The sequence below is a fragment of the Silurus meridionalis genome, chromosome 25 (genome assembly GCF_014805685.1).
Source record: "Silurus meridionalis isolate SWU-2019-XX chromosome 25, ASM1480568v1, whole genome shotgun sequence".
In the NCBI taxonomy this organism is placed as follows: domain Eukaryota; kingdom Metazoa; phylum Chordata; class Actinopteri; order Siluriformes; family Siluridae; genus Silurus; species Silurus meridionalis.
The window spans coordinates 1,172,501-1,199,777 of NC_060908.1; the positions used below are offsets into that span (position 1 = coordinate 1,172,501).

The 27,277-nt window shown below is 39.1% G+C and overlaps 1 protein-coding gene across 1 annotated transcript in view; it reads right to left on the reverse strand.

Annotated features, from left to right (window-relative positions):
- Nucleotides 1-25,339, reverse strand: part of nup214 (nucleoporin 214) — a 25,999-nt gene extending 660 nt beyond the window's left edge. The window contains 38 exon segments of the mRNA XM_046839724.1: nucleotides 1-258; nucleotides 365-398; nucleotides 913-1,052; nucleotides 3,883-4,054; nucleotides 5,978-6,130; nucleotides 7,259-7,424; nucleotides 7,648-7,715; nucleotides 8,353-8,859; nucleotides 9,147-9,813; nucleotides 9,815-10,077; nucleotides 10,193-10,272; nucleotides 10,353-10,428; nucleotides 11,227-11,302; nucleotides 11,852-11,915; nucleotides 13,994-14,096; nucleotides 14,823-15,005; nucleotides 15,084-15,344; nucleotides 15,852-15,935; nucleotides 16,962-17,047; nucleotides 17,138-17,323; nucleotides 18,148-18,251; nucleotides 18,494-18,652; nucleotides 19,001-19,150; nucleotides 19,267-19,347; nucleotides 19,547-19,656; nucleotides 19,758-19,906; nucleotides 20,492-20,954; nucleotides 21,179-21,337; nucleotides 21,455-21,581; nucleotides 21,745-21,811; nucleotides 21,914-22,020; nucleotides 22,109-22,212; nucleotides 22,435-22,498; nucleotides 22,581-22,651; nucleotides 23,124-23,322; nucleotides 23,413-23,558; nucleotides 24,462-24,657; nucleotides 25,148-25,339. The exon segment at nucleotides 1-258 is cut by the window's left edge and continues 660 nt beyond it. Coding sequence (XP_046695680.1) covers nucleotides 222-258; nucleotides 365-398; nucleotides 913-1,052; nucleotides 3,883-4,054; nucleotides 5,978-6,130; nucleotides 7,259-7,424; nucleotides 7,648-7,715; nucleotides 8,353-8,859; nucleotides 9,147-9,813; nucleotides 9,815-10,077; nucleotides 10,193-10,272; nucleotides 10,353-10,428; nucleotides 11,227-11,302; nucleotides 11,852-11,915; nucleotides 13,994-14,096; nucleotides 14,823-15,005; nucleotides 15,084-15,344; nucleotides 15,852-15,935; nucleotides 16,962-17,047; nucleotides 17,138-17,323; nucleotides 18,148-18,251; nucleotides 18,494-18,652; nucleotides 19,001-19,150; nucleotides 19,267-19,347; nucleotides 19,547-19,656; nucleotides 19,758-19,906; nucleotides 20,492-20,954; nucleotides 21,179-21,337; nucleotides 21,455-21,581; nucleotides 21,745-21,811; nucleotides 21,914-22,020; nucleotides 22,109-22,212; nucleotides 22,435-22,498; nucleotides 22,581-22,651; nucleotides 23,124-23,322; nucleotides 23,413-23,558; nucleotides 24,462-24,657; nucleotides 25,148-25,180 — 5,895 coding nt within the window. The 5' untranslated portion in view covers nucleotides 25,181-25,339 and the 3' untranslated portion in view covers nucleotides 1-221.
- Between the last annotated feature and the right edge of the window lie 1,938 nt (nucleotides 25,340-27,277).

Sequence of the window (27,277 nt, forward strand, 5' to 3'; positions counted from 1 at the left end):
GCATGATTGGAATGATGTTTTGATGGTAAATGTTGGTCTTTAATGGGAATTGTTGAAAGTCAGTGTTTGGAGAAAGTCAGTATTGTCCTGGGCTTTGCTGAGGAACCTGGTGCTCATGATGAACGTTTGAAGAAGAGAGATTTCAGACTGTAAAACACTTGAGAGCATTTTTTTTTGTTCAATTTAATTGCAGAGAAGGAGAACAGCAGATTCTCCAGCAACTAGCTCCTCCAACCAGCAAAAGTCTGAGATGATGACCTAGAACAAACAAATGATCAACAAAACAAAAGAAATAAAAATCTCTGCTTCTCCAATTTATAAAAAGATGAATAATATTGGTTGATTACCTGGAATTCTGACTTACTGATTGGTATTCGTATTCCCGAAGCCCCCAAAACCTTCAAAAACAAAAAGAACCCAAATGAGTAACACACTTGAACCTGACATATCATATGCAAATGAGTTAGAAGATACACTGCTGTGAACTGATGATGAAAAAAACAATTGTGTTCCACGGTAATTACAGTGTACGCAGTTAAATTAACATGTCCCACATTCACCCTGATGCTCTGAAGCTCCAGAAGACACTTGCAGAAGGTGTTTGTTTGGGAATAGACACGTTCGTAGCAGCATGTAATTACGGCTAAGCTTCTAGAATGTTCTCCACATCTCATGCACCATGTGTTTTTGTACAGAAGATACATTAGTGTTTTAATAAACACCTTAAATTTGGTGTTTCTTTGAAAACACCAATGGTGACATTTTGATTGAGAATTCTACATTTTGACCGGAAATGCTTGGAATTTTTACAGGGAATGTTTGGAATTTTTACAGGGAATGGCAGCATTTTTGACAGGGAACATTAGCAGGATTGCTTAATGTGGAAAAGATGCACTGTTGATGCGAACTCGCCTCCGGGAGAACCGAAGCCTGAGAATCCACCGGTCTGGCCTCCGAATCCTGGGTTCTGCTGAGCCAAACCACCAAAGGTCGGTGCGCTGTTTTGATTGGCCAGACTGCCGAAGGTGGGGCCGCTGGGGGGAGACGCAAAACTGGAAAAGTCGAGGAAAAAAATATTTAGTGAGGGAATGATTTCAAACTTTATTTATTGAATTATTTAGACCAGTGATATTTTGTTCAAGTTGTACATCTTCATATCTGAAGCACACTAAAGCTTTACATTATGCAGGAGAAGCGCGCTGAACTCGGAATTAAACTCCCGTGACCTATGACCCATGGAGAAAACAGCACATTTGGCAGCTAACATTGAAAGTGAAGGCATAAAGGTGCTTCTCAGACTCAGGACATTTTTTACTCCACTTGTTAGAAACCAGTAAAGGAATGCCATGAGATAATCCAGGAATAGGTGAGTTTTACAGGATGATGGTGCACAAGGATGCATGGCTCAAGAATCAAATTTTTCTATTCACAGTATAAGTTCATTTACATGCTAAAATACCTGTGTTTAACCCTCTGCACTCACACCTGAACTTTCAGCCAATCACAATCAAGCATTCACACTTAGCAGGTATATTATAAATGTAAAATTTAGTTACAAAAAATCCCACAAACAACTGACACACACACACACACACACACACACACACACACACACACACACACACACACACACACACACACACAAGCAAGAAGTCAGCTGTTTTATGTAAATTAAACTCACAGTCAGAAATGCTGACGTGTGTGTGTGTGAAATGGGCACATGAAGTTTAAATGTTAAACTCTAAATTAAATACCTTCACATGGAGCTCTGGAATGCCAAATAAACAGACCCGAGATGGAATATTTTGAAATAATCATCATAATCCCTCATCATAATCCACCATTATTTCCAGATAATCTCAGGACATTTAGTTTCTCATAAACAGAATCCCCTCCTGTCCCCCCGCCCACAGAATTTAATCAGATTAGATGCTTTGTGGCGTCATAAACGAATAAAGAAATGTCAGATTGGCGAATGTGAATCAGGTGGATTGTGTTTTTTCCATCGTAAGAGGATAAACGGCCGTCGTAACGCAGGACGTTTGATTTTCCTCGCCAGTCGTTTTGACCCAAAAACGATTAATACGATTAGAGTCGAATATTACGCAATAAAATAAATAAGAAAACGAAGCTTAGCGGCAAAATCAAGCAGCCTCTTGTATCTGAATTGGGGGTGTAACAGGAACACAATTCACGGTTCGGTTCGGACCTCTGTTTTAAATCACGATTCGGTTCAATTTCAGTAGTTTGGGGGAACAAATGCAAAATATATATAAAAAATATCATTAATACATTTATTATTATTAGAATTTATTCAGTTAAACTATTGTTTACATTTTTAATACAATTTTAAATAAAATACCTGCTTGGTTAAATAATACTTAAAATGATATTTTATAAAAATAAAAATTAATCAGATGAATGCTATAAAATGTTTTATTATATCGATTAAATTACCACAAATTAAATTGATTAAATGGAAAATTTTACTAAATATTTTACATTTGTTAGACCTCATTATGTCTTCATTCTTTCCATCCTTCATTCATTCACTCCCTCAAACTTTTATTTATTTTTTTACATATTTGCACGTCTTTTTCTTTGTTGCTGTAACAGAGAAATTTCCACACTGTGGGACGAATTAAGGTACATCTTATCTTATGAGGAATTGTCAGGATTTTCTGGTTTTAAGAGAAATTCCAGAAGCTGGACGTAAAACACAAATGAATCCACATCGCTGGACTCATCGGCGATGGCATGAAGTGAGGGATTTTGTGCTAAACAACACACAACAAATCAGATTTCAGCGCACTACAAACCGTATTTCCAGTACGGGGTGAGGAGCCACAGCGAGACTGCGCTAATGTTCGCGTTCTGAGACGGTTTGGGACAAAACGTGTGAATCTGAAGTCGATATTTGCACTTTAAGAGAAGGAAAGATGGCCGTGTATCAAACGTGAGAAAAGTCACCACCCGATAACCTCCAGAAAACCTCCTCCACTTTCACAAAAACGGTGAAGTGCTACATGATACCAGCAGGTCTTTATTACTGCGGGGATGAAGTGTTGTTTCTGTGCTGCTCACTTCCCATTAATGAATGGAGAAAGAAAGAAAAAAAAAAAAAAAAAAAGGAGTAGAGAGGCAATGGGTGGGGGTGGGGTTTTAAGTTTGGGGGGCAAATACATTATGCAGAGCAACAGATGGGCTTCAGTCAGTAACAGAACACTATACATTGATCCTGCAGGTCACTCTGTAAGTGTGGAGAGGATGGGAGGATGGGTTGGAATGGAAAAAGATGGAAGGTTAGAATGGATTGACATAACAGATGGATAGATAGGATGAACGAATGGATGGAGTGAAGAAGGGAAAAGTTAAGGAGAGAGTCGGTAGGAAGGGATGGGGAAAAAGTCTGGACTGAAAAATGGATGGTGTATGAAAAGAAGGGAAAAGAAAAGAAATGGTGGATGGGTTGATTGAGGAAAAAAGAAAGAAGAATCGGGATATACAAAAAGGCAAAAAAGGGTTCAATGGATGGATGGATAGAAAGAAAGGTAGACAGATGGTGTAATAAATGAATGGGTCATAAATGGATTGCAATAAATGAATAATAAATGGATGGATGAAAGGATTTAAAGAACAGATGGATAGAAATCTGGAAAAAAGATATATGGTAAGAAATGGATAGAAAGATAGGTGGACAGAAGAAAAGAAAGAAATGGACAGACAAATGGAAAGAAAGAAAGAAAGGATGTCAATGGAGTGATAGATGTAGTTAACAAACACTGAAAAATAAATAAATAGACAAAGAAACAAACTCTTTATGGTGTTGTACAGTAAAGTATGTATAATATCCCATGGGGCAGGTGAAGTGAAAGTCCGTACCCGAATCCTCCAACGCTGGCTGCTGATGTTCCCTCTCCGAACACTTTCCCCGTGCTGGAGCCCAGAGGACTGTTGAAGGTCAGACTCGAGCCGAATGTGGCCTGACCGCCGAACGCAGGAGATCCTCCGAAGGCAGGAGGACTTCCGAACACCGGGGGGCTTCCAAACCCACCTACAGGAAATACAATAACACTTTCATACAGATACTTTTTTTTTTAATTAATAAATGGGTAGAGGAAATAAATAAGATAACAGAAAAAGACTTATATCAGCAGTCTACTAAAATGGCTCAGGAACACAAGTTGCATTTAAACACCCATCACTGCTGGAACAGTAAAGAATGGACAATCAGTGTCGAGGATGAGGTTCCCTTTAGAGTCTGGTTCCTCTCATACCATCTCAGAGAGTTTTTCCTTCACCACAGTCACCACCAGCTCACTCATGAGAAATAAGGAACTTTATTTATAACCTCTTCATTGTTCCATGGTGGTCTAGTGGTTAGGATTCAGGGCGCTCACCGCTGCGGCCCGGGTTTGATACCTGGTCAGGGAACCGACCCCAGCCATTAGTGTTGCACAAGTCAGTGCACTCTTAGTGCCGGTCCCAAGCCCAGATAAATGGGGAGGGTTGCGTTAGGAAGGACATCCAGCGTAAAAACATGTGCCAAATTGAACATGCGGATAACAAATACGGATGATCCGCTGTGGAGACCCCTAATGGGAGAAGCTGAAAGAAAGTTTTATTTATAACCTCTTCATTACTGTTAAGCTGCTTTGAGACGATGCCCATTGTTAAAACTGCAATATATACTGAAATATAAATTCATTGTAAAAAAGTTTTTGAATGCAAACATTATTGAAAATTAATTAAATAAAAAAATAAGAATAATTATTTTATATATATATATATATATATATATATATATATATATATATATATATATATATATATAAATATAGAATATTTATTATTGCAAATATTGAAGCAGTAAATTCTTACAAAGCAAATCGACTGTTTATTTTAAAAATTTGTTTCTTTCAATTTTTTTTGCAAAGATTAAATAAACGTTTTAAACTTTTAGACAAGAGGAAAAAAAAAAACTTAATTAAGAAATCTTTCAGCAATGACAATCGCACCCTGGAGTCTCATCCACAGTGTGTGACTCACGGCCATTAAATAAGCATCTGCGTGCACTTTAACCTCGGGTAACACTGATCTGGGGGTGGGGGGGTGCTGGTGGTGTGTGTGTGTGTGTGTGTGTGTGTGTGTGTGTGTGTGTGTGTGTGTGTGTGTGTGTGTGTGTGAGAGAGAGAGAGAGAGAGAGAGAGAGAGAGAGAGAGAGAGAGAGAGATGTACAGAAAGAGAGACAGAAAGACAGACAGACAGACAGAGATATAGAGACAGAAAGAAGACGTTCCTCGTCTCGGTGTGTTGATCTGGAACGGTGTTGGTTCTCCACACAGAGCTGCTCTGTAATTCCAGCCTTCGTTATGCTGAATAATTGATAAAGCTTATGGAATTTAGTTTCTCTCTCTCTCTCTCTCTCTCTCTCCAGATCAGCCCACTAACGGCTAAAAAACTAACTCTCTCAAAGACGTGCGACAGACGACAGAACTCGTTATACATATAAATGACAGGAGAGTAACTTTATACACTTGTGTGCTATTGTGATTATTACAGTTTCCTGTCTCAGGAGATTAGTTTTAAACCTGAGGTAAAATACAGAGGAAATTATAATTATGTAATTATAATAATATATGTATATAACATAAAATGTAATATTTGGTTAAAAATAGTTTACCAAATAAAAAATTAATAAATGAACCAAGAGAACTAATAATAAGAGGAGGCTATTTGATCTTTATTCAATAATAAAAAAAACCCTAATTAATTCCATTTGATTTATTTCCTTTTCTTTTCTTTTTTTTGTTAATGTACATGACAGACAAAAGTAAAAATGTATTTTAACAATTCAAAAGTACATTTGGAAATAAATCCCTAAATAAAAAGGAATAATAATTCTAAAATAACGATATAATGACTGACCATATACACCAAAAAGCCGATACTCCGGCTCTGAAACACTGAGCTGTACCTGTTTTAGAGGGAGTAGAGAACGATCCGAACCCCTGAGCAGCTACAGAACCTCCTCTAGCGCTGAACGTCCCACCGGACTTCTGGTCTCCGAACGTCGAACCTCCGCCAAACCCGAACGCCTTCGCTCCGCTGTTCCCAAACAGGTTACTTCCTGTAAAACATTAAACAATCAAATAACCATCACATTACCGCATGTTTTAATCCCACCAAATCTACGCTATAATGCCGAAGATTTGTGGACACCTGCCCATAAGACTGCCATGTGCTTCTTTTTGAGCATCCCATTCCACATTTTGTCCTGTTATAGTAACATTTTGGGGAAGAACCACATATGGCTGGAAAATTAGGGGCAGTGGTAGTCCAGTGGTTAAGGCTCTGGGTTACTGATCACAAGGTCAGCGGTTCGAACCCCAGCACAGCCAAGCTACCACTGTTGAGCCCTTGAGCAAGGCACTTAACCCTATCAGCTCCAGGGGCGCCGTACCATGGCTGACCCTGCGCTCTGACCCCAGCTTCCAGATGAGTTGGGATATGCGAAAAAACTAGAAATTTCCCCACTGTGGGACGAATAAAGGTTAAATTATATTATTATTATTATTATAAAAGTCACTACTCAAAAAATAAATTAACTACTGATTATCAGTAACAGCAAACTACACCTTTTAGACCGAAGCATTTTTCTGTTTAACCGCAGCACTGATACTGGAGACTCCTTCCTGAACGTACTCGCTCCATATGAGACAAAACGGATAAAACGTGTGATTGTTTACTTCCAGTTAAATCACTGGGGTACAAGTGAAATAAAACACCTGAGTTAACGCTGTTATGGGAAAATCATTTAGAAATGCTGTGGTGCAATAAAGCGGAGCTACTGAAGAGAACGAGAGAAGAACAACTGCGATGGAGAGAATGATATTCTGAGTGTCTCCCCACACATCTCCACATGCGTCTCCACCCGTCTAACCTCCTGCAGCTAAGCTACCAAAACATCCACACTTTATCCTGCACATACCACAGCAGCTATTTATTCCTCCACTCATTATCTGTGTGTGTGTGTGTGTGTGTGTGTGTGTGTGTGTGTGGAGCATGGCATTTCCAGCTTATCTGAACACCAAAAAAGGGGACAAGAGTCATAATGGGGGTGGGGGGGGGGCAATGCATTAATAGAATATCTCCTGAAATCATGACACATTTGGTCATTTTTAATCAGTATTATTATAATTACACTGTCGTATCACCTGGAACTACACTCCCAGTCTCTCAGACCCTGAACCCTCACCTGGTTGACTGTTTTGTCCGAAAGCACCAGTGTTGGAGGATCCGAACGGGTTTTTGTTGGCAGCGTCTTCGCTCGGTTTTCCTCCCAAGCCGCTGAAAAATCCTCCGCCTGAGGCGCTGGGGGTGTTGGGGGCCGCAGAGCCGAACAAACTTCCGCCGGATGCCGGCTGTGCGTGGGAATAAAAACCAAAACCAATCTTTTTTTAACCACGCAGGAAAATAAATATTCTGAACAAATAATAAACGTATGATTTTATTGGTAGTTTTTAAATTCTACACATAAGAATGATCAGAGAATGTAGATTGAAGTGAAGAAAACACAAACCATAAACAACACGTCAATTATTCTAATAGAAAATCATAAACAAAAGTGATATTTTAACCCTTTACCTGACCGAAGACGCTGTTGGTGCTCTGCTGCTGACCGAACACGGACGACGACGAGCTGCCAAACGGCACTAGAGAAAAGAATAAATAAATAAAAGTGTACTGGGTCATAAATTAACTGCACATGATATCAGTTCTCGATCGTCAAGATGAAGCAGATTCCGCGTCATCGTCATTATCGATCATTTTAGATAAAAAAAACCCTGAGCTGCCTCCACCCCCAATTAGCATATTCATTAGATGGAGCAAAAAAAGTATGTGACCTTGTGACCTTTTTGCTCAATCCGTATAAAACAATGGTTCTAGTAGCAGTGAAGGTATAAATATACAAGATATAAAATATTGACAATGTTTTCTACAAATTAATTTAAAAAAAAAAAATAAAATAAAATAAAATAAAATAAATATATATATATATATATATATATATATATATATATATATATATATATATATATATATATATATATATATGTGATGATCCCCACCTTCGAGTCAGTTTGTTAATTATACATTACAATAGATAGATATGTTATGGTATCTTCAATACGGTTCACAGGTGCTAAAAAGTAAGTGAACAAGAATGAACTTGTTCTGAATTTTTAATGAGTAAAAGGTAAAGATAAAAGTGAAGCTGTTAGTAAAGAGTCGTGATATAAAAGGAATAAAGCGCTTTAACTCCACTAAAACACAATATGCAGCTCTTACCAGCAGGCTGTCCGAAACTGAACCCTGAAGCCGATGTCGTGGTGACCGTGTTGGCTCCGAATAATGACCCCTGTCCAAACCCTGAGGTGCTGCTGCTCTGTCCGAACACAGGAGCGCTGCTCTGTCCGAAGAGGCTCGCCCCGGTGTTGGCTCCAGAGCTGGTACCGCTCGACCCGAACGAGAAGGAGCTGGCGTTGGTGGCGCTAACCGACCCGAACAGCCCTCCTCCTCCTGCACTTACTCCTCCGCTGCTGGACACCGGGGCAGGAGCTGAGCTCTGTGCATCCGGCTGCCCAAACCCGGGGCTGCCCCCAAACCCTGACTGGCCAAACGTGAAGCCGCTGGCTGAGGGGAATCCCACCGATGATGGCTGTCCAAAAACAGGTTTACCGAAACTGGAAGTGGTGGAAGGTGTGGAGAATCCTGAAGATCCAAACACAGGAGCGGAGGAAGTGCTGACCGCCTGAGTAAACACTGTAGTTGGAACTGAAGCAGATGTACTTACACCTATATCATCAAAGAATATGAACATTTGTAAGAAAGCAACAAACATCTATTTAAATATTTTTTTTTAATCACAGTAAAAAAAATTATTATTGATTATAATTTTATGTTCCTGATTCAGGCTATTTTCAGGACAATAATTATATATATCATTTTGAAAACATTGATTGATAATATTTGAAATCAAGCTATACGTGGTTTAACTTATTAGGCTCATTAATATTTAAAAGTATTTACATACTCATTAAAATCGAAGCTTGGTGTAAGTTAGGTGGGCGGAGCTTCTTTACCTGCTGTACTGATGACGGGGGTAAAGCTGGTGGTTGATATCGTTGTACTGTTCAAGCTCACGGTTGGCTGGGTGAAGATGGAACCTGGAGTGGTAGAAGGTGGAGCCGCTGGTTCTGCTGCAGGTGTTGGTTGTTGCTGTTGTGGTGCAGGTTGTACAGGAGCAGAGCTGGCTGTAGAAGCTGGTGTTGTTTCCTGGACAGGCTTTGACGCCGTTAATGGCACAGGCGTTTCAGCAGGAGGCGGAGTTGACAAAGCCGTAGATGTGGGCGTGGCCTGAGGAACAGACTCATTTTGGGTCGACAGATTCTCTGCCTCTTCTTGCTTGGGTTGTGAAGGTGGAGCTTCTTCTGTAACGAATGCTGAAGACGGCGTTGGTGTTGAGACAGCGAAAGGTTCAGGACTCGGCTCAGAAAGAGGTTCTTCGGGTGTTGTGGCAGATTCTGGTGGAGAAGGAGGTTTGGGTTCAGGAGGTTTCTCGGTTACAGAGGGCATTTCTTGAGAAAGAGGAGCCGAAAGCAAGGAGCTGAAGGAGGGCACTGAGGCCACCGACGCAGACGTAAACGATAACGGCGTGCTGGTCAGTGATGATGCCGCAGCCTCGGGAGGCTTAAAAAGTCCTGGGATTTTAGATGCATCAGCTGAAGCACTGCCAGATTCTGGGTCATTTCCAGCAGAGGCGGATTTCTGGGGTTCCGAAATTGAACGTGGTGCCAGGAACTGTGCTTCCAGGAGGCTTGAAGGAGAACGTCGCACTGGATTTAGGGGGTTCTTTAACCTCGTCTCCTTGGCCGACTCGGAGACTGAGGAAGGGGCCGAGAGAGTCTTCTTGAGCTTTGGGAAGCTGAAACGGAGGAATGGTGGTGCTCTTGCCTGATTCAACCATCGAGCTTGGGGCAGGTTTCTGTGGGATTTTAGCCAACTGGGTCATACCTGTATCAAAATAGAGAGAAGGTAAACAATAATAAAACAAACAAACAAAAAACCAGATAACACCAGAAAGAAAGAACCTTCTTCTCATTATGATGATATAAGATTATATATTTACTTTGAGAAGTGCTTGCTCCCTGAGATACTGGAGACTGAGATGAAGTGGTCCTCAGGTTGAAGGGGAATCCTACGGATGATCTGCAAATAAAACAACGTTAATCACAAAGTAAATAAAATAAAACAAATTTTTATTTATCAACCCTTAAATACACACTTACACTGTTTTGTTGTTCTGCTGGTCCAGTGATGGCGACAAGCTGAACGGAGCAGCTGGGTAAGATTTGGTTAGCTGACCTACACACACACACACACACACACACACACACACACACACACACACACACACACACACACACACACACTTATAAGCATAACTATCACTTTTAATAATAACAATAACCACCAAAATTATGTTCTATTTATGTAATTAATCACTATCAGTGTGCTTTTACATAATGAACTTGGATAAAACATGAATGAGCAAATTAACTGCATGTCATTAAAGATCAAAGGGTGCCATCACTTTGATCTCAACAAATAACTAACAATAATAACAACTCTGAGATTCCAGGTTTACAGCTTTTGGGGCCTAAAAGACAATCATCTGTGTAGTGCATTAGGTCGGTTGTAGAGCACTAGAGGTCCACTGATACCGATATCTAGTTTGGATCGTACGTGCTGATAACCGATTAATCAAGTGATCGTTTTAAAAACGGATACTGGACGACAAAAAAAAAAAAAAACATGCCTAACACTTCATGTAAAATAGTAATGAACTTTATTACAAACATAAAATATTTAAAATATACTAAATGATTAATGTGCTAAATGAGAAATAATATAATTCTAGAATTAATAAATGACAATTACTAAATACAATATACAATAAGCGCTCTCTGTGCAGCACGCAGTCTGCCATGTAAAAACAAACTGCATGTGGAGTCACTGATTCGCCACTAGAGGCCGCTCTTATAACGACAGCGGACCAGAAGCCGAAAAAAACAGTGTCAGTATTTTTATTCGGCAAAACCGATTAATCGGTCGACCTCTACAGAGATGGTGAATTTCAAAAGCAGAAAAAAAAAAACTCACTGAACACAAAGCCTGGTTGGGCCGGGGCGCTCTCAGTGACCGGGGGTTGAACCTTCACTGCACTCTGGGTGGAATTCTGGAAAAGATTCGAGGACATCACAGGCTGAACATAATAAAATTTAGAAACCAAACATGAGAACAAACAATTTATTTATTTCAACAAAGAAAAACACTATATGGCCAAAAGTACTGAGACACCTGTCTTTATTTTTGGAAGCACAAACTTGTGGATGCACCTGTGGATGCAGTAGTCGGAAATTTTCCTTGTATTTCACTTGTATTAGGAGACTCAAACATGTTCCAGCATGACACAAAGTGTACAAAGCCGGCTCCAGGGAGATCTGCTTTACATGGGTTGGAGTGGAAAACCTCCTGCTGTAGAACTCAACCCTACTGAACACCTTCAGGATATATCTGAAATGCTGACTGCAAACCAGGTCTCCTCACCTCACCTACACCTGTCTTTAATAACACCACTGTGACTCAATAAAATCTCCACAAAATCACGTGGGACATCTTCCCAGAAGAGTGGAGGTTAAATGTGGAATGGTCTTATGGTCAGGTGTCCAGACTTTTGGCCACATTGTTTTGTCTTCTTGACGATGCTGTTGTTAAAAGAACTCACTTTTTTGGCCTCGACGGCGATGACCTGCTGGAAGGTTTGATTTGCAGATGAAGACATAGAGGAGCTGGAAAAAAGAGAAAAGAAAGTAGGATCAACAACTGCTTCTGATACAGCTATATAATACACTCTTATAACCAAATGTGTGTGCACCCTTGACCATCACACATGCATGTTCTTGTTAAACATCTCATTTTAGATTTTCTAATAAGCATCATTATTCTGCTCAAGCTTTCCACTAGATTTTGGGACACAGCTCTTCAGATTCAGGAGTGTTAATGAGAATACTGATAATTAAGGAGGTAATGAGACTTAGTCTAAAGGTGTTCAGTGGGGCCGAGGAGGTCAGGGCTGATGCATGAGATCTTCCACTCAACAATCTTCATGAGTGTGACGGTCAGGGGTGCACATACTTTTGCCTATATAGTGTATATGAAACTTTTGCTGTAACAAACTGATTTCAAACTATTTACTGATCATTAATTATATTTGAATGTAATACAATAATGTTGCAGACCGAGTATCAGGCCGACATCAGGTAAAGAAAACAGGGATCAGATGCGCTAATAAAAGAGAAGACTGAATAATGATTTGGAAATGTTTTTTTTTTTTTACTTTTATGTTTACACATAAAGAGACTTCAAGTCTTGATATTAATGGCATATTTCTTTCTTCAGGTAATCACTAATGTTGAGAAAAAAAATTCTTTAGAAGTGTAATAGATTTTAAAAGAAAATAATATCAGATGGGGTTTTAGTTTTACTATCAAAAAGAAAAAGTGCTATCGTTTCATCTTTAATTGAAAAAAAAAAAAATCAATGGCAGCTTTACACCTGCAGAATTTATTACTCAAGACTTTCCCCTGAAATAAAACCCTGATCTCAAACTGCTGGAGGAATTCTGTGGTTTCTGTAGTGTGAAGCCACTCTGATAAACACGTTTGTTTATGAATGTACACGGAGGTCATCACTGAAACGGATCATTTCCTTATGAGTCAAAATAATAAAGTCTGCAAGTCAAAGTGGCAGGAAAACCCACACAGTTCATATCCCACGCCACCTTTAATATTCTGCTCCTTCTACATTCCTGCACTTTCCACATCTCAGCATCAGCATCTCATCAGAAACCCTGAATCACTACAGCGCAGCGAGAAAACAAGTCCCTGCTCATGGAGAAACATCACCAGGGGTTTATATCTGAACACGTGGGGGGGTGGAAAAATGTACAGAGAGAGCGAGACAGAAAATGAGAAATAAAAGGAGAGAAAAGAGAGGAAAAAACGAGAGACGGAAGAAGGGGGAGTTGGAGAGTCTAAAATAGAGAAGAAAAAGACAAAGGGAAAGAGAGGGAGAAAAAGAACACAGAACGAAGGCAGAGACACAAAGTCAGAGAGCAAATAATGAGACAAGAAAGAGAAGGAGGACACAGATAGAAGGACAGACAGACAGAGACAAATGACGGTAAGTAGAAGATGCACACCAGATCTAAAGAAATTGAAAAACAGACAAAATGTGAGATAGTGAGAGACGGAGAGAGAGAGAGAGAGAGCAAAACAGAGGCATAAGAGAGATAGATAGATAGATAGATAGATAGATAGATAGATAGATAGATAGATAGATAGATAGATAGATAGATAGATGACAAAGGAGACTCAGAAACAGAGACTTGGCAGGGAAAGAGGGGGAGAAGAGAGAGAGAGGTATATAGAGAGTTTATGCGTGCTTTAACCTTCCTTGTCAGTGTGTGTGTGTGTGTGTGTCCCTGTGCTGCTTACTAAAGCTAAATTATTATGGCTAACACATCACTTCAGCAATCAATGCACACAGGGCAGAGAAAGAGGACAGTACACACACACACACACACACACACACACCTATATATATACACAATATTTCTATATCTATCTGGACATATACCTGGGCAGATATGTTTTTCTATGTTTGGCATTATTCAACACACACACACACACACACACACACACACACACACACACACACTTATTAAGTTACACTTACACATTAGCACATACAAAACACACACAGCCTTAGACCTACACAAACAATAACAAACACAGTAAAATATACAGGGTTACACCTACACACACACACACACACACACACACACACAGTAATAAATGGTACTGACTCTGCGTCAGTAGAAACAGGTATGGAGGATCCGTTCTCCTTTAGCTCCTGTACGTTCACAACCTGAGGCACGTTCTTCAGTGTGAGTTCAGTCAGATTGGTCACTGCAACACAACACACACACACACACACACACACACACACACACACACACACACACACACACACACACACACACACACACACACACACACACACACATTTACTTAATTTACTTATGATTTACCTTAAAATATCATTCATATTATATGATTTAAACTTTATTTAAGATGATTTAGAATATTGGTTAAACATAAATTGATAAATTATAAATAAATAAATAGTAGTTTTACAGTTTGTAAAAAAGTTGTGTATTTTTTGGTTAAAACTCATTTACTTTGGGATATTTAATGTTTCTTTCTTTAATAATAAAACCTTTTTCTTTTATGGTTAAAACATTTTTTTTTTTAATTTATGAAGAAAAGAAAACATCAGGAAAAAAAATAGAAATAGAAAATATTTTTATATTTTATATATAATTGTTTTAAGGTCATTTTAAAAAAAAAAAAAATAGAAATCTTTGTTTTTTTGAACACAAATTGAATAAAAGTTAAATAGTTTTAATTGATTATTCGAAAATCTTTAGTTTATGGGCGAATATTTTAGTTTAATCAATCATAAAACATTTCTGTTTTTAATAAAATAAATGATTATAATAAAGAATATTAAATGGAATTAATTCGCTTTTTAAAAAACACATCTAAAATGTATTTGTTATTGTTACAAGATTATTTATTTTATATTTAGTTTATTATTTATTGTTCTAAAATGTATTGTAATTCCTCTCATACTTGTTTTCTGGCTGTTCGTGTGTCGGTTTAAAGCGGCTCTTCCGGCAGCCTGGGCCGGGGGTAGAGTGGTGGGTGTTGTCTTCTCGAGAGGCGTGGTTTTTTCTGTAGGAGGAGAAGGTCTGTGTGTCACTGTCTTGGTGGCGAGTGCTGTGCTGTCGGCGCTGTCCATGTTTATCTTTGGAACTGAAAAAAAAAATAAAGAAGTGGTGAGGTTCGGCCGTAACGGAAGATTTCTCCGCCGTCCCCGTGGTTGCGTCTTACCGCGAGCGCCGGTGCCGTTCCCCTGCCACGGCAGAGATCCAGGGAAAACTGCTGTCGATTCGGGGATGGCTCGAGGCAGGACGGACGTAGTGCGCACTACGGTGGGGTGCCGCAGAGGGGCCAGGACGGGCTGGGGCACTTCCTCTTCCTCAGGCAGAGATTCTTCACACTCCTCGGGCTGATAGAGTGATGAGGTGGAGCTCACGTCATCCAGATCCTCGAAGTATTTGGGGGAGAGGAATGCTGATCTCGACAGGTTGGCTTTAAAAAATAAAGAAAGCTATAAACACGTATTTGCCATGGAGACAGAGTAGAGGATTATGGGTAGAAATGTGAGGCTTTATAACGGCATTAGTGTTCAGTTTAATCAGAATTCAATAAAGTCTGGTTTGCTTTTTCTGACAGCGCCCTCTAGAGTACACACTCAACTTTTAATACATAGTCATGTGTGGACATGTAATTTGGCCTTTAGAGCACACGGACACTGGAGACTCCTTCCGTAAAATTTTACCATCGCCAATTAACACATTTTTTCCCCCTGCAAAATCCATTTAGAAGGGAAAGAGCTATTACTGTACAAAGGTTCAGACATATCATTAGGAGGTGGTGATGTTCTACAAATGGAATGAACACCAGATAAAACATTTTTTTATATTATGAGCACTGTTGTCTTTATTTTATATTTCAGTTTAAAAAGGAGCGCGTAAGAATAAATCCATAAGTAATGAGTTTAAATAAATTCCCATGTGGTCTCGACAGAGGCGATACCTGGAGCTGTGGAGCGTACAGGTAGAGTCTGGCGCTTGGAAAGGAAGTTCCTCAGCTGAGACTGCTTCACTGGTGTCATCTTAGCTAGAGAAAAAAAAGGTAAAGAGATATGAATCGCTTACCAGGTGTGCTCCTGTCCTGTATTACTTCCACCGTTTCACATCGTTCCTGAGCAGTAGAATTAAAACCCTACGACGCAGAATGCAACAGTGCCCCAACTTTCTGCTGGAAATGGCCTTGGCACAGATATAAACGTCAATGCAAATATTTGTCAAATTTATGCAAATCTGCAGATTTGAGAATGATCAGCACTGGCCATTCAAATATTCACAACAACATACAACCAAATGAAGAATGAATAAATAAGTAAATAAATCTATCAATTAATCAATAATTATTATAACAGCAAATGGGGACTAAATGTGGAATGGGGAAAAAACTAAAACAAAACAAAAATGGTGTATACTTTACAGACTTTAACACCCGAAATAAACAAATATACCTCAAATAATACAATGATTTCCACCTTAATGTTTTAGGAAACACAAAATAATATTACAGCACTTTATTTAAAGATGAATCAGTTAGGGATCGTCTACAAAGTGCAGAAGGACGTTCACTACACACGGATTCGTCTAAATAGGCAATAATTATTATAGGTGGTTAAGAATGTTTAAAAATCACATGAATTTATGTGTCCTGCCACCGTGTTTGGGGAAATTTATTTAGAACAAACTTGTATTCATAGCAATTTTCAGACGGTTCCTTAATAATCCAGTCTTTTTTCTGTATAATATCACTGCTGTCCATTTGTTTAACGCTTTCATATTTAAATGATGTAGAAACACACCCACACTCTTTAAATCTCCCTTTTCAATCATCAATTGCCTAATTTTTACTTTAAATAATGAATAAAAGTAAACAGACTAGTTTATGTAAACAATAGAAGGGGAAAAAATAAAACCAAGGGTAAAATAAATAAATAAGTAAATGTATATTTCAGTCTTTATATATAAAAATTGGTCTCATTTGATGAGAATTTAATTAAATATAATTTTTGAGTGATAAACAGATGGTGTTTATTTTATAAGGATATGGTAAAGAGCTTACATGGAGATTTGGACGTAGAGCTCAGTGTCGTATCCAGACTCGCCTTTAACAAAGCATTCTTCAGACTCTCCAGCTCACTATCCAGACTACACACACACACACACACACACACACACACATTTAGGTTTGAGGAAACACAGGCGGGGTTGAGTTAAGTGTAAGGTGGAGGTCTTTACCCCTGTGAGGATATTGAAGGTGATGGTGAGGAGGTGGATGAGATCTGGCTGGAGGTTTTGTTGTACAGTCTCAGGCTCTGCAGGTCTCTCACTAGATGCTCCAGCTTCTGTTTCTGCTGGTTGATGATGTCCATGTTATTGGCCAGAGCTGTGTAAAGAGCCTCTCTCTCAGGGACTATCATGTATCTGGTGAAAAAAAAAAATCATATCAATATATATATTTATATATTATTCAAGTCTTATCTAAATATATATATTTATATATATATCTATATCTATATATCTATATCTATATCTATACCTATATCTATATATATATATATATATATATATATATATATATATATATATATATATATAAATATATATTATTGCTGTCAAAATGAATGCGTTAATAACGCACTTACGCAAACATTTCAACGGAACAAATTTTATTAACGTGTGATTAATGCAGCGCGCTTTTATGTTTAGCAATTTTGATAAAAAAATATAAATAAATAAATATATATGAGGCAAAAAAAAAAAACTAACATAACACATTTATTCACGAGTATTTTTTACTCGTATTTATAAAAAAATAAACTCCACCGAAAAACTGTTTATTATTTTTAATCAATAAACATTTGTTTTACTGATGCGCAGAGTCTCAAAACGAGCGCCAAAATCCGCCATGACACGCATGTCCGGCAATTAAATCCATCCGTGTGGAAACATAGCAAAAGTTGCGTTTGGAGTCCTGATGATTTTGGTGATTTAAAATGCCATAATTACTTTAAAACATTTACTAGTATATTTAGATTTAGTTGTGATTGACTTATGACAATCATGCGATTAAATATTTTTATTGATTGCCAGTTTGCCAATTGGCAGCACTAAAATATACATTTAAAAGCATTCAGGAAGTAACAGGTCTGGGGCGACACAATCACGATACTTCAAAGCCGTTTGCATTTTGATTATTAAATGCAATTGATTTATTTTTATATAATGGAAGATTGTGGAACACATACTTCTGTTTTCTTTTCTTCTCCAGATGTTTTTCCCACTCCAGGTCCAACACGTCATTAACGTCCTCCACAGCAAACTTCACATACTGGTACAGCCTGCGGATTTCCTGTTTTCACACACATGTGCTCTCTTTACAACACTGACTTACACTGTTCTAATCCATAAATTATACCAGACCGCAAAGCCTTCTGGGTAATATTGGTTCCTGAAGCTTACAACCGAATCTCATAATAATATAATACGTATAAAATATTTTAGATTCACATTAAGAAGTAGAACTGAGGTCTCTGCTACAGCTGTGTGTGTGTGTGTGTGTGTGTGTGTGTGTGTGTGTGTGGTAGTTTTAACCTTGAGCTGGTTCTCACTGCGAGGGTCCAGAGGTTTCTTGTAGAGTAGCTGCAGGTACCCTTTGTCTCGATTCAGTTCTCTCTGAGCTTGGGCTTCTTCTGCTCCGGCGAAACCTTCCAGCAGCGTGGTCTTCAGAGTGCTGATGTCACCGTGCATAGACTAACACCCAGACACACACTGAGTTACAAAGCCCAAATACTGACACCACTGCAGCTTTTACATATACTGTCTAGATTAATCAGCACAGATAGATAACTGCTGGAACTATGATCATTTAATTTATTTACATTTTCAGGATTCATCTCTGTTTTCTTTAATGGTTGTAATAAAGTTCAGTACTATTTTACATGTTTATTTTAGGGTGTAAATGTACAACACTCAGTGTAGGGTTTAGGGTGTAAATGTACAACACTCAGTGTAGGGTTTAAGGTGCACACATATACATTAAGTGTTGTACTTGTGTGCACTAAACCTTGTGCTGTGTTGTTTGTGTTATTTAAAACACACCTCTGTGGTCTCCTTGATCTCCAAAGTGAACCTGTGCAGGTCTTCACTCTCTTTGCGCAGCTCCTTCATCTCCTCTGTGCTGCCTACACAGAAATCTGCTGCATTCACACGTGCCTTTAGCTCCTCCATCTCCTTCTTGAAATGAGCGATCTGTGGAGGAGAGAGAAAGAGTCGCTCCGTAATTACACAACTGAAAAGTAAAACACTGTTTGGGTCTTTTAATTGTTCGGATTGCTGTTAGAGTGCACGTGGCTTGAGGGACTCACCTCTTCCTGCATTCCAACCATGACAGGATCAGTGTCCTTCGCCTGCTGCAGCTGTTTCTCCACTGATTTCACAGAGGGGGGCTTTTAGAAATAAATAGAAAGAACATTTCTAACCCTAAACATCTGAAGTTATAAACCATGTTGTGTGATATGAAAGCAGCGTGTTAATCCATGTGGCTAATTAGTAAGTGTTCTACTGAAAACTTCATATATGGAGTTTAAAAACATCTGCAGGTTGAAAAAGTGTGTTAAAAAAAAAAAAAAAAAAAAGGGTATGAACCTGTGTTGTAGGGGCAGCTGATAGGGTGGATGAAGCTGTTGGAGTGATCCGGGCAGTTTTCTGCACTGCAGCAGATGGAGTGCTGTTCTGAGCAGGGGCAGGACGGGTCACTGCGCATGCACACACACACACACACACACACACAAAATTATTTCTGAATTCATTTATATTCCCAATTAAGTGTAATGCATGTGAACCATGGTGCGTGTACCAGTGGGTGGTGCAGCAGGTTTGCTGATGGTGAACACTGGTTTGGGCTGAGTGCTCGAGTCTGGAGCTGCTGCAGGTTTGGGAGTGGAGGTAAAGGAAAATGGCTGGGTAGATGGAGCAGATGGAGCGTGAGTCTCCGCTGCTATAAACCTACACAGGGACAACAAAATTAACGGGTTTAGCACAATGTCACTATCATCACGTACGGTGTACATTATCATCATTGGTGTACATGAAAATGTTAATTAAATACAAACTGCAGAAATAATTAGACGGAAAAAACCTTGACTGGGTGATTACTAAAGATGAAGGAATGAATGAATGCTGTAAATGCATTAGGCTGCTGCATGTTTACGTCTTTCAGTATTCCAGAATCCCACAAGTCACATTTTTTCATAAGTAAAATAAATAACAGTTTTGCCTATTCGTATCTTTATTCAAAAATCATGCATTCATATTTGGTTACATCGAACATATTTGTTTGACTAAATATTTGACTCAAAAACAGATTTCCGGATCTTCAGTCTCACACACACACACACAAACACTTCCTGTCATCTAAATACGCATGTAGGTAAAATTGTACACGTGTGCCGCTAAATGCTGAACCTTCTCACAAGCCGCCATGTTAGAGTTATATTTTTACATTTGGAATAATGTCTCCCCCTACAGGTAGAAAGCAGGAAGTGACTAATGTTTACTCTAAAATTCCATTAAATAGCGACGTCTTCTAACCTGTCGTTGAGGTTGATTCGAGCGTTCGGTGTGGCCAGCTCAGGTGGACCCTTCGGCAAAGTAATGGGAGAAGCTTTAGGTGCAGGTGCAGCAGTAGCAACCTGTCCTGAGGTGTTCAATCCCTCCGTCGACGGTTTAACAACGTTACTGCTAAAAGAAAACGCAGGGACAGAGGGCGCCTCGCCTGCAGGTTTCGGAGCCATGAAGGAGAAGCCTGACGCAGAGGGAAAAGCTAAAGAAGTGGAAGAAGTGCCACCGAAGGAGAAGAGAGAGGAAGCGGTAGAGGGAAGACTGAAGGAAAGACCAGAGGAGGAAGTGGTTGGAGCCGTTGGAGCTGCTAAAGCGGCTGAAGGAGCAGGAGGGGCAGAAGTCGGGGCAGGTGTGATGGAGGGCATTGAGAAGGACGTAAAAACGGATGGAGGTGGTTTGGATGCAGCAGGGGCTGGAGGTGGAGGCACAGAACCTGAAATCAAGAAATCGTAAGAAAAAGGTTTAGAATGGGAATAATATTTAATGTTTAAGAATGAATAAAAACTAACTATGAAATTAATTTAGCAATATTTATAAATAATAATAATAAATCACTTGTATTAGTTTATTATATATTTTTTTGTCATTTTTCAGCATTCAAAATTTTTCACATTTTCAATTTTGTCTCTCGTTCAGTTCCAGTATATATTTCTTTACTCTGTAACGGAGGTCTCTCTCCAGTCTGAGGCAGGCTGGTGGCCGCTGTGACGAGCTGCTTAACTCCGGGGTTCAGGTTGATCAGGGAGAAAGGACACAACACTCCGTCCGTAGAGAGGATCAGTAGCGTAGGAGCTGGAGGGAGTTTCTTCTCGTCCGCTATAGAGGGAAAAAAGTTTGAATTAAATGGATTTGCATTGCGTTTTCCTTTAATTTAAAATGATGAAAAAGCATTACAACAGGAACCCAGACACAGGGTTTGAGTCGACTGCTTACATATGTAGATCTCAGCCTGGCTGGTGTAATCGATGGCCACTCCCACAGGAAGCGTGTCATCGTTGTTCAGAGTGACGGGAAGTTCGGCTCGGCTCGCGTCCTCCAGCAGCCACAGCTCCCAGTTTGTCTGCACATGAACGAAATCATGAGATCATGAGACCACGTGACTTGCGATCGTCTACACAACATGGGTTGGAGTGAAAGATCTCCTGCTATAAAGCTCTAAACCTGATCAACACATTTGGGATGAACGTGAACACATTCTATAAAAAGGCCCCTGTGCTCATTACCTTATCCTCTTGCTTGGCGATGATGCTGACTTCGATGGAAGCGGACGAAGCGGCCAGGATCAGATCCCTGTGTCGAAAAAAATAACCCAAATCGAAAATATTATCAGGATTAATCGATTCTGATCCATACGAGAATTCTCATTTAATTTCTACGTGGTTATTATCTCACCAGTCCTCCATGTGGTTAAGGAAGTAGTGATGCTGTCTCTCGGTGCATGACCCGAACACGATATCGCTGAAGTTCAGGAACTTGTCCTCTTTCTTCTCGTCTTTCTTCTGCACACAGACGTGACAGAACAGCGATTTAGATCGCCATGTCGATCTTCCGTTTTATTGATTTTAACTTGTTTATAAAGAGACTCACAGGAAGTGACACCATGACGAGCTCGGGCGGAGTCTCAGGAGAGCCGTCGGCCGCCGCGTACACCACTGCGAAGTTGTACGTGCTTAACCATAACACGTCCAACACTAACAGGTAAGAGAAGACGAGATTTTAGCCACGCCCACTTCACCATATTTATGGGACATACTTTGACAGAACTACGATTTTGGCTGATTAAGTTCCTATTTTTACTTGTTAAAACAGCTATAAACTTGCAAATTGAATATGGAAATCTAAATCATAAATATCATAAATAATAAATCATGAACACGTTACATCCATATGATCCACGTTTCAAGTACTATTACCTTTAACGGGATTGTCAGAGGTGTAGAAACTCGGGCATGGGATTACCTTCTTCTCCTGCAGGACCTGGAAATGAAAAAAGTGCCAAAGAAAATATGGTCAAAGATGAAGAACACCTGAAAGACTGTCAGAAAATGATGATACTTACAGGAGTGTACTGAACCACGGTGGCGTCCTGTTTCCCCACAGCAATCTGCTTCCCTTTAGGACTCCAGCAAACTACACAGTTAAAAAAAAACACCACCACATAAATCCACTTATACCAGAGGTCCTCAAACTAAGACCTGCCCCACATATGTTCTACTTAGATCATATCTGTATTTGATAATAAAGTGAAAAATCTAATAAATGTAAACGCTGACTGCATCCTAGGAACCTCCTCACCCTTCATCTACAACACTACCTGACTTTACTAACACCCTTGTGGCTGAATGAATCTCCACATAATCTAGTTGAACATCTTCCCAGAGGAGTGGAGGTTATTAGAACAGCTAAATGGGGACTGAATGTGGAATGGGATCTTGTAAAAGAAGAACATACAAATCTTATGGTAAGGTGTCCACAAACTTAAAACACAAAAAAAAAAAATAAACCGATAAATAATTATATATATATATATAAAATCCTAAAAACGCATTCATGAATTAGTACACAATGTAACGTAAGATGTTTCAAGATGATTCACGCTCACCGGAGGTGATGCCAGCGGACGCAGGAAGCTGAGCTACCGCTACGACTTTCTCCGTAACGTCCAGAACCATCATGCTGCCATCAGAGAGACAAGCAGCGACTCGGAACACTTCCACGGGACTCCATTTCAGATCCTGGACCGACGTGTCTGGCTCTCCGCTAGCTTTAAAGGACGCGAAAGGACGCTTGTCCTGTCTGGTCTGTACGAGAGATGGAGAAAAAGATGTTCAAGCGTGTGTGAGATGTACAAGCCTGAGGAATAAACATGCTGATAGGTCATGATTTTTTACCGTGTTGAAAAAGGTTCGGACGTCATAGAAGTCGAGCGTGAGAGCGGTTTCATCGCTAGAGCCACACACTGACAGGGTAAGCTCATCGCTGCTGAGAGCCAGGTGGTGCATGGGGAGGTCGAGGATCAGCGTCTGGGACTTCACGCCTCCACTGAAAGACACAGAGAAGGACGTCAACAAAATCCAGATTTCTACCTGAACTTATAATCAATATAAAATTCTAGAAAAGATGATTCAGCTCATGGACATTAGGCCAATGGTGTAACTGGTGCTATTCTGACCCCATGTGTTACCACGTTTGCGATTTCATCACAAACAGCAAGTTAGAGCGAAGAACAAACCTGAAACTCTGCGTGAAACTGGGCAAATCTTCCACAGAGATGTATGACATGAAATATGGCGATGCTGCATCGAACAGATCGAGGCATTTTCAAGCGGAAAAACATCAATTAAAGACGACGAGAGATCATGAAACCCTTCAATGAGCTCGACCACCAAAAATGTTGAAACCATTCAGCAACATATGCATGATGATCATCGGAGAACAATCCACACCCGCGCCCACCCCACTTCCCAGATTTGACTCCTGCGGACTTCACCCTCTTTCCGAAGATGAAGATGCAGTTCAAAAGTCCTCAGGAGCAGCTGAAACACGTTTCAGAAGAACGCTGGGAGCGCTGTATTGCTTTGCAAGATGACTATTTTAGGTGACTGTGTGAAAACAGATAAATCAAAGCACTTTCTTGTAAACAGAGCCAGTCACAAAAGTGTTTGATACCACCTTGTAAGTTATGGAAGAGTAAAAATCTTTCTTCACCATTATACCGGACCAAGGGTTAAGGGCCTTGCTCAGGGGCCCAACAGCGGCAGCCTGGCGATAATGTGACTTGAACCTTTGATCTTCTGATCAGTAACTCGAAGCCTTCACTAAGCTTGCACTTGACTCATAGGACAGACCGTGTTTTTCTGTCTGCACCCTGGAGAACAGTGAAAGCTGCGTTCTGATTGGCCGATATTCTCGGCCTCACATCATCCAGTATATACGGTACCTATCTCGTTGGTGTTTCCGCTGACCCTTCCTGCGGTAATGATGTCATTGGTCAAGTACACCTTGAGCGTTCTGCCCTGGCCCGCGAACAGCAGTCCAAATTTGTTGGAGACGGCGAGAAGATTCGAGCGCTCCCGTGGCAGATCTTCAGGGGAGTTGAAGACACGGATTTTCTTCATCTGACGGAACTGAAAATCCTTTTAGGAAGAGAAATAAAAAGCCTTTTATCTTTCATCTCATTGGTTTCTCTAATAAACTCTTTAAACACCTGTCTATAACATAACACCTGCCAGGAATCGAATTGGTCACGAGTCGACTCCTTCCCATGAACCGACTCTTTCCTAACGTTAGATGTTAAACAAAAATACGCCAAATCATTTAAACATAAATATAAACGTTAAAAACGTTTCTGGTGATTATTACAAACAAACATTTTACTGCCTTAATCATTTTAATTATTTTATATGAAAGTGAAATTTAATTAATTGAGGTTAGCTAAAAGTAAATACATTTCCTTTCTTAATTCCAGTGCTTTATTAATGAATAAAATCTTATTAAGTATAATGGTATTATTTCTCCTATATTCCTGTTCGGTTAATCAGCTAACAGAACTTTTCTGAGGTAACTAGCTGATTAGCAGTATTAGCATGGCTAGCTCCGTGGATGAGCTACATGGTTGGATTTTACCTTCATTTCCCTCTCGGGAGTGTCATCCCCCATCCTGACCGCGTCCTGGTTCACTGCCGAATTGAATTTTATAATACAGAATAATTTATAAACTTTCGATCAGAGACAAGATCAAAGATAACGCGCTAAACCCGCGGCTGCACGCGCAGCTTGTTTACTCCAGGTCGCGAGAACAGAAACCAAATCGCGCGCACCGCTTGTATGGCGCGCCAAGAGGGTCAAGACACCTCCAATAACAAAACGCTTTCTTAAAAGAAAAAGAAAAAATAACATAAAAAAATGATCAAAACCCAGTGTTTATTTACAATAAACAATCATAAACAAAAAAACATTCTGACCCTCACAGTGAAACAAATCCTTCAGTTTATAAAAAAATAAAAAAAATCCGAAAGATAATAATACTGATACTCATGTCATAAATGTCAATGTGCATATAATTATTTTAATATATATATACACACTTCTGCAAACAATTGTAAATAATTATAATTTCTGTTGCCTCAATAGTATTACTTTTTCTTTTTCTGTATACTGTTAAATATTATTGATTGTTTAATATTTGGTGTATTTTGCCTGTAGCCTCACTTAAGAGTTTTATTGTACAAACGGTCAATGACGTCATTTTACAAATAAAACTTTAATAATATAATTGATAATAATACTACTAATAATTACAACAACAACAATAATAATAACTTCTTGTATGGAGAGTCAAGAAAGTCAAGAGACCGTCATTATTGAAAGACAAAATAAAAAAGCAAAAATAATAATAAACACAGTCTCATATGAAATCATTTACAGTAGAGAATCATAAACAAACAAAAAAACATTCTGACCCTCACAGTAAAGTTTCCCTCAGTTTTTCTAAACAAATATCTGATAAATATATGAAATAATAATAATAATAATAATAATCTAGATATCTAAATAAAACCTTTAAGTCACAACAAATATTCAATTATTTCACATGCAATGTTTACTCAGATTTTTTATTTTGTATTGAAATATAAAGCTTCATATAAATAGAAATAATTTTACATCTTTACATTTTTATTTTTCAACATCGCCCCGTTTCTTTGCGCTTCTTCAAAATCCCTTGAAGAGCACAACTTGAAACCCTTGGCTTTGAGATCTTTGCCTTGGAGAGACCTTGCTGATGCAGAAGTTCCACCTTGTGTTGTTGTGATGCTCAGTCTTGGTTATGGTTTATGACATTAAACATGAAAATGTCCACAACCTCACCTCAGGAGCAGAGTTTAGCTGTTCCTCACTCAGGCTGAAGCTCCTACACAGCTGTGTGTTTCAGATTATGACTGGGTTTCACCCTGTATTTCAAATTACTGATCATCAGCAGCTGTTTGGTTGAACTGATTTTGATCCTAAAAAATCCCTGACTGGCAAGGTGTAAGAACTGAAAGCAAAATGGTCCTCACACCAAATATTGCTTTGGTTTGGATTTCTCTTTTCTTCATTTACTTGCTATTTTGTTAATTGATACAAATAATTTAGTAACGCGTCTATTTTTAAAAGGAATATTTACAAAATTGTTTCACTCCTGCCTTAAACTTCGAACAGTAAAATTGACGTGATTCTAATTTATTTGATATAAAACAAATCCTACGTTGTATTTCCGAAACAACACAATCCTACACAACCGAATTTCCTCCACCAATTACAGGAACTTAAAAAGAAATATCGAACTGGAATAATCAATCCCACGTAACTGTATAAACGTATCAATAAAAAGAATAAACGTCACTCAGCCTTGACGTTGTGTCTGATAAAGACAAGCAGACAAGTGTTTGGTGGAAGAAATCATTTTATTAGAAAGCAAACATTCAGTATTGCATTTGTAAATAAGTCAGTGAGTCACATGAGTCAAATGAGTCAAATGAATCGAATGAATCAAATTCACTCGATGAAAAAAAAAACGGAAATTTCTCGTTAAAACGGTCGCTAAAAGGCATAAAAACGTCAGATTCGTGTTTCTAAAAGCGTTATTTTTATCTCAGTTTTCGTAATAGTACTGTATTAAACAAAAAAAGAAAGAATGAGATAGAAAGATAGAGATAGAGAGAAAGAATCACCTGTAAAAGCAGAAGCTAAGCGCAAAAAAGTTTGCAGAAGTGA